Source organism: Cannabis sativa, chromosome 1 (assembly GCF_029168945.1).
Source record: "Cannabis sativa cultivar Pink pepper isolate KNU-18-1 chromosome 1, ASM2916894v1, whole genome shotgun sequence".
Classification (NCBI taxonomy): Eukaryota; Viridiplantae; Streptophyta; class Magnoliopsida; order Rosales; family Cannabaceae; genus Cannabis; species Cannabis sativa.
The window spans coordinates 12499558-12511741 of NC_083601.1; the positions used below are offsets into that span (position 1 = coordinate 12499558).

The window sequence follows — 12184 nt, forward strand, 5'->3', positions numbered from 1 at the left end:
GTCGAATACTACTAACCTGTGTTTCGAGGACAAATAGCTTTTAGCAATTGTTATTTTCTAGTCAAGTACATAATAATCTTGTCTCTCTTCTCTCTCCAAAAATTTGAGACTAAATAGTTAGTTAAAGGTTAATTAATTAACATGATAAATAGAGATATTGCTCAATGCAATGGCCAGCTTAGCTTAAATTGTAATTATTTACCAAAACATAATTTGTATTTAGTGACACGTGACTTTACTTTTTGTTTACAAAGCCATGTGAATACCCCTCGAGGGATGCGACCTTTCAACCATAAAACCTAGTCAGCTCTTTTGCCGACTTTTCTCTCTCACCGCTATAAGCTTTGCCTTATCTTTTTTTTTTTTTTTTTTTTCTGTTTTTTATTTGGTTTTTTCACCTAATACAACAACATACTTTTTCTGTTTTCTCAAACCATTTTGGGGAATTAGTTTGTTACTAATTAGTATTAGAGGTTAAATGATGTAATTATCTGCAACTATATGGGTTTAGTGTTAGTTGGTTTAAAGTGAAAAGCTTTCATAATCATGGTTCATGATTGAAGAATGTGATATTCAGGGAAAAATAATAATAATAATAATAAATATTTTTTGTTGGGTGTTTTTTTTTAAGCTGTATCTGAACTGGGGTTACATTATATTTTAGATTTAAAGTTGTAAAATTTTGTATATTGCAAAGTAGATAAGTGCTTGTGAGTTTTTCTCTTCTTTTTTTCTTTTTTTGTGCAAGTTCAAGACCAAGTTCATGGGGGGGTTGTCCTTTGTTCAGAGAAGATTGGTACCATTCAGAAACTCTCATCAGCTTTTCTTTCACTTTCTTGGGATTCTTTTACAGCCCAATTAGGCTTTAATGGTTTTGAGCAACTAGTAGTGTAAAAGTAAAGCATATTCTATTTTTTGTTTCTTTTGTTTGATTTGAAGTTCGAAACTATAGAATCTCTTGCTTATTTTATGTTGGTTCTTCTTTTGAGTTAAAACCAGTTTATATTTAGTTTTCTAATGTTATTTTTAGGCAAAAGATGAAGTCTTTGAGTAGTGTAGGAATAGGTTTAAGTGTAGTGTTTAGTTGCCTTTTCTTAGCTCTAATGGCTGAGCTTTACTACTTGTTCTGGTGGAAGAAGAGATTCACAAATAGAGAGATGGAAAATGATTACAGTAGTAGCCCAGCAAAAGAGCTTTTCTACATGTTTTGCTGGAGAAAACACTCAGCTTTTGGCCACTCAGCTCTTAACCCTCAACAACTCTGCTCTTCAACAAGAATTTCAACCAATAACCTTATCCCAGAATCAAATTCTCAGCTTCATATGAACTCAAACAATGATTTTCTATTTAAACCCTTTGGAGAGGAGGGAATGGAAGGTGAGTTTATGAGGCTGCAAAACCCTTCAGGCCATCCAAGATTTCTCTTCACAATCATAGAAGAGACCAAAGAAGACTTAGAATCTGATGATGGGAGATCTAATAAGAGCCGAAAAGGGTCAAGAAATAGAAGCTTAAGTGATTTGATTGTCACAGTTGAGACTCCATATTTGACCCCTTTAGCTTCACCCCCATTTGTCACTCCTCCTCTTACTCCCGGTGGCTCTTATAGCCAAAATGGCTTCAACTTCCACTTTGAGTCAACAACAGATGCTGAGTTCAACAGATTAAGGTCTTCACCTCCTCCCAAGTTCAAGTTCTTACAGGAAGCAGAGAAGAAACTCGAGAAGAGATTAATGGAAGAAGAGGAGACTGATGATAAAGGTGATCAGAACACTGAAGGGCCTAATAATGGTGATAGATGGCACAAAGGTAGTACCATTTCAAGCTTCCTTAAAGAAGATGATGATGATGATGATGATGATGATGATGATCAAGATGAGTCTTTTATAGAAATCACTGTTGACAAGAGCATACCAAGGGAGGTCATTCACCATTCAAGCTCATCTTCTCAGGTGCTTCCCCTTGCTTCTTCACCTTCAACATTCAGCTCAACAATTAACAAGACGTTATATCCACATTAGATTATCTTATCCCAATTTGATTTTTGATTTTTTTTTTCTTTTTAGGTTTCATTTTTATTAGACTTCTTTTTCCATTTTAAGGCTCTGGGTTTGTTATGCTTTGGTAGAGGCCTAGAGGGCATCATCATCATCATCATCATCATCAGTTCTCAGTTATTCCAAGTTTAAGCCTGAAAAAATGTGTGATAATGAATGTTGTGTTTTCAAAATGGGTTGGAGAATGGAATGGGGACAATATGATGTGTTACACAGATGGGGTCAGAGGCACAAGTGGGGGTGGGGAGAGAGTAGTGAGGCTAATTTGTTTTATTCAATCTTCATGTCTTACTGAACTGTCCAATACCTGTAATCATTCCTGTGAGGGAATAGTGCTGCTACTGCTGCAGAACGCAGATGTTTCTTTGTCCTAATGGCACTATGAGTTGTAAAGTTGTGTCTTCTCTCTTTAAATATACTTAAAACATATAAATTTACCCAAATGACACCTTTCCCTTTCTCGTGCTCACAATGAGTGAGACATGCATAAGCTATCATTAGTGTCACGCCCTTGTTCTCTTTTGTTTTAAGCTTAAGCTTTTGTGTTAAAAGCAACAATTCCGACCAACCTCATATATACAATTGGGTATTAGTGGGCCAGGGATACTTTGGGGTTACATGGCACATGTATTGTTGACCATTGCATACATTTAACTACTAAATAGAACAAGGTGACAAAGTAAAGGTATAACCTATTCGGGTACAATTTCAAAGACCTTTTTCACATGATGTTTATGACATATATATTAATTTTTTTCTGGGCATCTTCTCAAGTAGATTTGCAGCTGGCTGAGTTAAATGGCAAAACTTAAGATCATTTATTATTTTTCTTGTAAATGTTAGAAAAAGCTCAGCATTATAACTAAATTCATTAAATAAGTTTATTTAAAAAAAACTAAGTTACATTCCCACTTCTTTTTCTTTTCTTTAGGTAAAAGAATGTTTTAAAGATCGTAAACCGGTAAAAGGTAAACTTATGCATCCCTTAAACCTAAAAATGTGAAACACACTTATATAGGTTGATAAACAAGCTGGCTTTATCCCGGGATGATTATGCACATAAGCATGCTCCCAGGAAGAATCAGAAGGACAATGTCAGATTTCTGAAGTAGCAATATCTGAAATTCCCAGCTCAACACAAAGCGGGTTTAGACCGGACTCTTCCAAAAGACTAAATGCTGTAAATCCGTAGTAGGAATGGTAAAGATCCGGTAGCATTCCCGGGAACTTGCTGAAACCACCATACTAACAAAGACAAACATGAGCATTAAAAATAAGGACATTCACAGTAAACCTCACATTAAAACTAGAGACCAATTAACAGAGAAAAAATGGAAAAAAATATCAGTCTACATTATTACAGCAATCATATCAGGTTCTTTCTCCCACTCATGTCAAATGCAAGATTTCCTATCTACCCTCTCAATTATTTGTATTACACACTCATACACCAATAAAAACTTGTGGTGGTCCATACATAAAATATATAGATATAAATCAGAGAACATATTACATCAGCCATTTTACAGAAGATATATGATCTGAAATTCAATAAGCTAGTAGTAGGAAAGGAGAACCACATACCTCAGACTGACAAGTTAGCAAAAATCCACGCAAGGATTTTTGTTCAATGAATTTGTGGCCCCCTAAAATTCGAAGTACTGCTCCGATCCTACACAAGCATAATAAACCGCTCGTCAAAAGCAAAATAATTCAAAGCTTTTGCAAAATCCTTCCAAAGATGTCCTTTCACCTACCAAAATGCATAACAGGTATCACTATCCTTGTTGGCCCGGCCTTGAAATCCACCATCACTTGCCTGCCTCTGCAGCAATACAAGTGTTATTTTCATTCATTAATTTAAATAAGAAAAACATTATGTTAACTATGTCATCATGTCTCAACCGTTTTCACTTGCTTTGTTATCAAAATTGTGAAACCTTGGCGTTTTGGCCATGAAGAAAACAAACCTGCAAGCTCCAATCCAGGAGTAATGGTACATTAATTATGCAGGATGACCAATTTTTAGAGATAATGTCATCTTCAATGAAGCCCATCAACTGCAGAGATGCTACAGCGCAATAAGTTGCACCACCTGTGCCACTAAAATAAACACTGTTGGATAATATTATTGGAAACTACTGGCCCTGAGAAACATGAAAAAAATGCTTCAAGAAAGAACACTGTTTCAACTCACCATGAGATTCTGAACCAGGGATCAAACCAAAGCCTCCATCATATGACTGAAATAAATGTTTCACTGCACATAAGTATCTATTATACCGGATATCAAGTCTTCATATTGTAATAACAAAAAGGAACTCACATAACCACAAGAAACCAGTCTCATCTCATAAATAACAAACCTGACAACTTAATATGTACTCTTTGGCTTTCTCTTTGTCCATGCCGCTCCAATTTTTCAACAAAGAACAAATGGCAGCTAAAAAAATGAAAAACCATATTCAAACTACATTCCATTGTATGAATTTGCAACTTAATGATAAAAACGTTATTTTTCTCTTACCAGCACAATAAATGAATCTTAGATCTCTCTCTGCCCCAGTGTGGATGGGCATAAAACTGGCAAACAGAAAAAAAAATGACAATAAATAGAAGGAAAGTACCTCGTATGAGGTTGTATCAGGAAACACAGCTATTATAAGAGAAACCAAATTACTATAAACAATCTAGAAAGAGCGAGCGAATCAGCCTGTTTTCGTGCTTTTGTAACATAACAACATTTGGCATTTCAAGAAAAGTTTCACCAGCAAATTTTGAAAGATAATTAAAAAAGAACAAAAAACAGAATTAAAAATACCTCCCATCAGGCTGTTGAAGGTTTTTCATGGATGTCAATATTGTTACAGAATCAATTTTGGAGAAGTTATAGCCAATTATTTTTAGAATTGCTAAAGCACAATAAGTACTTGCCAAATGACTACCATTATGAACCAAAACCTGCAAGGAAATGAAGTACACAAGTTATGTCCACGAAAGACGACAACGAAACAGGTTATGCCTTAACATAAACAAGTTATAGACTAGTGCATTGCGAGTTTAACATACCCCATTATCATCTGGAGGAAACTGAGATGTTCTTGAACCACTGAAGCCATAAAATTGTCCTGTAACAAACCAACGAGCAAGTTAAATATTTCTCCTTCTCATTTTCCAAGTTATGAAAGCTTAACTCATCAAAGATCAAATAATGAAGGTGTGAAAAGGGAATGAAAAACTGGATTCAAAGACAGATCATTCGTCCTAGCAATAAGTATTAACACTTGTCATTAAATAAACCATAGGAATACCATTGTTTAATTGAGCTTCATCACTTGGGTGTGCTTGAAACGACAATACCCATTCAGCAACTGCGTCCTTGTCGATCTAATAAATCATCATTAACAACAAAAAATCAAAATCAAAATTTTAACCAATTTATACAAAAATAGAAGAGCAACCACTAACTTGTCTAAAATTTTAACCACCCTATGTACTACTGGCCAAAAAAAGAAAAAATGAATCTTGAAACCAAAATATATCAAATGCAGATCTTTCAATTTGCCAAAATGAATACCCATTTCATTTTCTGATTCACATGTAATAGAAGATGAGAAACCGTCAAAGATCCAATCTTTGCTTCTCTCTCACTTTCTCTATTCAGATAAAATAAAACTAAAAATCAAAACTTTCTAGACATTTATTCGAGAAAGAAAGAAAGAAAAGAAAAGAAAAGAACAAAGAGAGGTCTTATGCGTACGGAATGGAGTGAAGCGAGGAGGTCAAGGCCGGAGATGACAAAGTAAGCGAGAGTGAGTCGGTTGATCTCATGGGTTTGGTAGTTGTACGGAAGAACCTGATACATCATCTGCAAGAACTTGACGTGGCGATCTTTCTCGAACGAAGACGAAGACAGAACAGACTCCATTGGGTCTTTCTCCGAAGAAGATTCCATGGCTACGGCTTTCGTAGGTTTTGGAGTTTTTATTTATAATTAATAATAATAATACTTTTGTTTTGGTGTAATAAAATTCTTGGTTTGTTCTTCTTCTTCTTCGTCTTTTTGGGTTCTGGTCTGTTTGAGCCGAAGCCGAAGTTTCCACTTATGCCCTTTCTGGTAAAAACATTTAACATTAACATTAACGAGTTCAGTCACTGAAACACAACTCATCTAATTTTCTGTCTTAATTTAAACTACATTGCTATAATTAAAAAAAAAAAAAAAAAAAATCGAAGAAAACTAACGAGTTCAGTCACTGAAACACAAGTCATCTAATTTTCTGTCTTAATTTAAACTACATTGCTATAATTAAAAAAAAAAAAATCGAAGAAAACTAACGTACACGAAAAGTACAACTTTTTTACCATTTTTTTTAACTAGGCATTTAGGCAACTAAAAAGGCGCTCTTCAAGGAAAAATTAACTTTTATATGATTTTTGATGGTAAAATAACTAATTGATATGGGAAATTTGATTTCTTTTTTTTTTTTTTATGTATTTATTGAATTAAAATTATTTTTCTAAATTTAAGTTAAAGTGTTATCTTTTTTTTGTTCCAATATACGTGGTAGTCCCGAAGTTGATCATATGGCAAGTGGGTCTTAAGATCACGAAGTACTCATAATAAATCCTAAGAGAATTTATCTGGATTGGATGGTCATATCCGGAAAGTCCCTCTGAGAGCTTCAATTGCATCATGTTGCCAAGATATTTTGTTCATCTTTGGGAGCTAGGCAAAGCCTCCAGGGCCGGTCATTAAGTCTCGGACATGACTTATATAAAGCACATTAAATGCGGCATGGAGGAAGCATCTGCAAATGGATCTAAAAAGATATGTCAGAGGCATTAAGTTCATTCTTTGGCGATCATACTCTAATTTATGAGATTTATGACGACTGTATAATAAACTATCAAATCAATCAAGAAAGATTAAGGGTTTATCCTACTTAACACCTAGCTAAAATCTATGTAACCTACTATACAGACATACATACCCTATTATTCGAACTCAGGAACTTGTGCAAGCCATTCTTCAATACTTGCGACAATAGAGACCTTTTAGCTCTCTTTATGAAGCTATAGATACCTCAACCGTATTATGAGAAAGGGGTCGGAAAAAATAGTGTAAAACATCCTCTGTAAGAAATACTACTACATTAAATAGTAGTGACTCGTGGACTATGGCTCATTATTGCCCTAACCACGTAAAAAATATTTGCATCTAATCTCTTCTAATTATTAAAACAGCTTTCATTAATTAGTTGTCGAAAATCTCAGTCAATATTTTGGTGTTTTCATTAAGAGTTGTAGAAGGCCTTACATAAGAAGAATATCAAAAGTAAATTCTCAATACGATGGTGGAAACTAGAAACCACGTACGTCAACCACGTCCATCCCCAAGGCCCTAAGGGGCTAGACGAAGAAAAGGTGGCTTCGCGAGTAGACGTAGAAGCAGAAGAACAAGATGAAACTAATGATATAGAATACGACAAAAACTAAGCAGAGTACGACACATATGATGATAGTAGTTACACCGAACTCATGGCATTAAGACAAATGTCGCTGACCATGAAGCCGAGTTGGCAGAGCAAAGGGAGCAGAACAGGAGGATGCAAGAAATAATGGTTGCCATGCAAAAAGCTATGGAAACGGCAGGCATCCATGTGCATCCAAATGCTAGACAAAACGAGAAAGAGGAGTCTCCACCGCCAAATAATCCAAGGCACAAAAATCGAGAGCCAAGCCCTATTTGATACCCTTCAAAAGACTTCCCAAAGGCAAACCCCACAACCATTCCTAAAAAGAACAAGAAGGCTCAAGATTTGTCGAAAGTTTGCTCTGATCTCCCTAAGGAAAAAGGTCCACAGAGGGGACGGTTTCCAAAGGAAAATGCTGGCCCTCAACTGGGGAGACCGGAAAAGTGTAAGTGCACCAAGAGTCGATGGAGAGAAAAGGGAAAAACCACAAAGACCCTTTTATCGATTTGAGATAGAAACTCAACGCCAAACACAATGATCTTAGAAATTGCTTAGAGCGAAAAAAAAACAAGCAATAGTAGTCTCATAAAGTGCCTTGAATGAGGGAATCTTGGCCGAACTCACTATCCTCCAAAAAGATATTGATAAAGTCTCCTGAAGACAAATGATATATGATTCGAAATTTGATTGTGAGGACCGAGAACCCTGCGCTAGAAACATCCTTGAAGTGGAGCTCCCAAAGAATTTCAAAATGCCTAAAATGGCATTGTACGCAGGAGACTCAAACCCCAGTGACCACTTTGTTTGGTTTTATGCCCTAAATAAAACTCATTTCATATAATCAGATTTACTTATTAATAAAGATCAGAAATAACATTTTTATGTTGCATGGTTCACTTAATCAATTGCTTATCTATTTGATTTATAAATTCATCCAAACACCTTTTCACATACTTGATCATGTTTATTGTGTTGTCAACACAGTGGAAAATAAACATGACTATGTGAATAAAGTATTCCTAGATTTATCAGAACACTGGGTTTTACTGATATGACAATCTACAACAGAGTTTACTTACATTTGGAGAAATGTTATGTTCTTTCCAGAACATAGGTTAAAGTAAAGCTCAGGTTAGATGTATGGAGTATACATCGGAAGGGACCGATATTGAACTTTGATTAGATTTTGAAACTTACTGTAAATATCTATTCAATTCAATATCATAAGTTGATCCTAGATCACATGATCGAAATCCTGATATGGTTAGGCTCAATTTCAAGAGTGTTACTCGTGTTCTTTGATTTGTTAGTTAAGCCTAGTTTTGTATCAGGGTGATACGTACATTTTGGGAACACGGTAGTGCAATTGAGTGGGAGCGCTAACATAAATATGGAATCTATAGCTTCTATTTGGCAAATAAAAGTAAAGGATGATTTCCTTCGAGCTTAACCAAACGAAGATAAATGGTGGAGATCTCATTTCACTTAGGTGAAATATCATTTATACAGGGTTAAGTGTTTTAAGGATAAAATACATTGTAGGGTGTTACGGTAATTTAATCCCTGTACAGTGTAAATCATCTATATAGAGGATCATTGATCACATTAGGGTTATAACAATGGATAACTAATGACGTGTCTATATCGTGGAACATATAGAGCGTTTCTATATGACTGAGAGTGCAATTCCAAGTTCTAAGTGTGGATTCAATGAGGAATTAATAAGTTAGGGAATTTACTTGGTAAATTCGGTTCGACTTATTGGAAGCTCGGTTATATAGACCCATGGTGCCCATACTAGTTGAGGCCATACTGCTTGTAAGACTTAGTTAATTGATTTTAATTAATCAATTATAATTCCAAAAGTTAGACTATGTCTACTTTATGAATTCTCACAGTTTAAGGATGAAATCGTAAAGAAAAGGGTTTCTAGGTTTAATTATTAATTAAGAGACTTTGCATGTCTAATTAATAATTATTTTAAATGACAATATTATTTAATAATCTATTTTAGTTATTAAATAATTAGTTTTGGCATTTAAATGATTAGAATTGGAAAAGTGGCATTTTTGGAGAAATAGAAATAAAATTGAGGAAACTGCAAAATCCAAGTGAGGCCCATTTCCCTCTATGGCCGAGCACTCCCTTTGTGTTTCCCAATTATTATTTTTATTTTTTAATTGCCATGTAATTGCTAATCAAAGCCTAGCAAAAATAGGAAAGTGGTGGATCACACTAAATAAGGCAGTTGATTGATTACACAGTAATTAAGGAAACTGTTTTATTTGGAAAGTTGTGCTCTCCCTTCTCCCTATATATAGCAGCCCTTGTTTTCTTCTCTTGCATATCATATGAAGCCATAAGCCACGAAATTGAGAGAGAAAAATAGAGAGAAATTTCGAAATCCTTGTGAGATGAGTAGTGCCCACACACATCAAGTGGTATCTCAATCATAGTATGGAAGACTATGGAATTTCTGCATCAAAGAAGGAGAAAAGAAGATCCAGGTTCAGATCTTGGTGATGCTCGCTACGTAAAGGAATCAAGGGCTAGAGATCTGAACGGAAGGAGTCATATTATTCCGCTGCACCCACTGTAAGGTTTTCTAACTTTATATGTGTTTATTTTCATTGTTTTAGAATTCATATTAGGTTGTTAATCCAACATACTTGTTAGTAAATCTAGATCCTGGTAAAATAATTTCCAACAACTGGCACCAGAGCCATGGTAATGATTTACTTTCATGTAATATGAATTAAAACGATATTTGCATGTTTTCTGTGTTGATTTGGATGGTTTCATGTTGGTTTATGTGCTTATGTGATGAATGTTAATGTTGTACGAAATTTTTCCATGATATATATTTTTTCAATTTTTTAATATATTTTATTTGGATTCCTTGTGAAAAATTGAGCAATTTTCGTTTTTACGGAACTCGATTCCGATAAAAATTGAGAAAGATATGAATTTTGGAAGATTGGAAATCATGGTTGCTGCATGTACTTATCCTCAAGCTTCCCCACAAATTGCGAATTTTTGAGGTTTTTTCCCCAAAAATCCAATTTTTTCATGGGATTGTTTCCCAAAATTTATTTTTCCAATTTTAAATATTTTTAAATTGGAATGTTTCTAATTTTAAATATTTTCAATTTGGAATTTTTCCAATTTTTAAATATTTCTATTTTGGAATGTTTCCAATTTTAAATATTTCCTATTATGGTCAGATTTAAAAATTTGTTAACTTCTTTAATATTTATTTATTATTTAATTATATGATTAGATATTTTGATATTTAAGATATTTTAAATTAAAAGATAACTTTGTCTTTTTATTTAAAATATTATATTAAAATTATCTTATATGACAAATTAAATAATTAATAAATTTGAAATTAACATAGATATTTTTATAGATATACTTACCATAATGTTTTTCAAATTCAAAAATTTGTTATTTTGTTAAATATTTAATTATTTATAAATTATAAGTATAAAAATGATATTTTTTCTATATATATCATTTTTTCCTTATTAGAAATTTATAAATCATATCTTAAATATTTAAATAACATAGATATTTTTGTAGAGATTTGAATATTGCTTAATTTGAGATATTTTGACATATAATTATGGTAATTATTATTCATTTATTATTTTATTCCTAAAATAATAATTATCTAACCAAATCTATTTTAGAAGTGGTTTATTTTATTACATTATAAGATCTGAAAGTGATATTGGAGATTATTTCCTCTCAAATCATTGATCTTATTAGATATTTAATTTGATTCAAATAAACCTAGATATTTTAAAATTAGTTTCCTTTATTTGGTTAGTTTAAGAATAATAATTTAATTATATTAATATCTTGATTCACATCTGTTACATGGACAATGTTTCTTTATTTATATTGTTTATTCAAAACTTTTTAACAAACCTATTATTTATCTGATCTAAATTGCTATAATTAACTTGTTGACAGATCATGATCCAATGATCTGATTTTAATCATAGTCCAATTGACGATAGATCTTATAAATAATTTGTAACAGGTAAATTTTGTACTTCTTTCATCTGTGTAAACCTAGTAACATGATAGGGCCCATCCAAATCATTTGACCTGTGTGAGCCTATATGTTTGCAATTGGGCTTAGATGCATATAGGAAGCCCATTTAAGTTTTTACTAAGTAAATGGACTAGGTTGCTAAAATAAATTTTGACATAAGGAAATTTATTTAGGCCCAATTAGAATTGGGCTTATTCAATGAATAACAATTGTTTATTTTAAGGTTAAATTCCTCTCTTTTGGGCCTTGTGTGAGAGTTGGGGGCCATAGAAGTGGGTACGACATACTGAACCCAGCTCCCCCTCACATGAACTACCTCAATTGTGAAGGCTCATTTGCCTTATTTAAATAATTGTATTAGATTAATTATATTAGTCTAACCTAATTAAAATTGAATTAGCAACATAATTAACTTTTAAAATATATGAAATTTATTTTTCATTGTAATATTTTAAAGTTAATTTTAGAAAAACACTTAGTCAATGATATATTCTAGACAATTATTTCTAGTACTAGTTATTATTTCTAATATTAAATAGGAAAATATCATAGATTGTGAAATTAATTGTTTCCTAATTAATTTT

At 33.1% G+C, this 12184-nt stretch overlaps 2 protein-coding genes across 2 annotated transcripts; one reads left to right on the plus strand and one right to left on the minus strand.

The window, feature by feature from the left end:
* Positions 1–280: 280 nt before the first annotated feature.
* Positions 281–2500, plus strand: LOC115705194 (uncharacterized). Its single transcript, XM_030632450.2, has 2 exons — positions 281–1952; positions 2067–2500. The coding sequence occupies exons 1-2, from the start codon at positions 1038–1040 to the stop codon at positions 2187–2189; spliced, it is 1038 nt and encodes a 345-aa protein (XP_030488310.2). The 5' UTR covers positions 281–1037; the 3' UTR covers positions 2190–2500.
* LOC115705192 (geranylgeranyl transferase type-1 subunit beta) lies at positions 634–6287 on the minus strand. The gene is made up of 11 exons (XM_030632449.2): positions 5818–6287; positions 5369–5444; positions 5127–5185; positions 4879–5018; positions 4585–4640; positions 4424–4500; positions 4255–4300; positions 4028–4152; positions 3815–3882; positions 3642–3729; positions 634–3302 (listed from the first exon to the last, which is right to left on the minus strand). The coding sequence occupies exons 1-11, from the start codon at positions 6010–6012 to the stop codon at positions 3153–3155; spliced, it is 1080 nt and encodes a 359-aa protein (XP_030488309.1). The 5' UTR covers positions 6013–6287; the 3' UTR covers positions 634–3152.
* Between the last annotated feature and the right edge of the window lie 5897 nt (positions 6288–12184).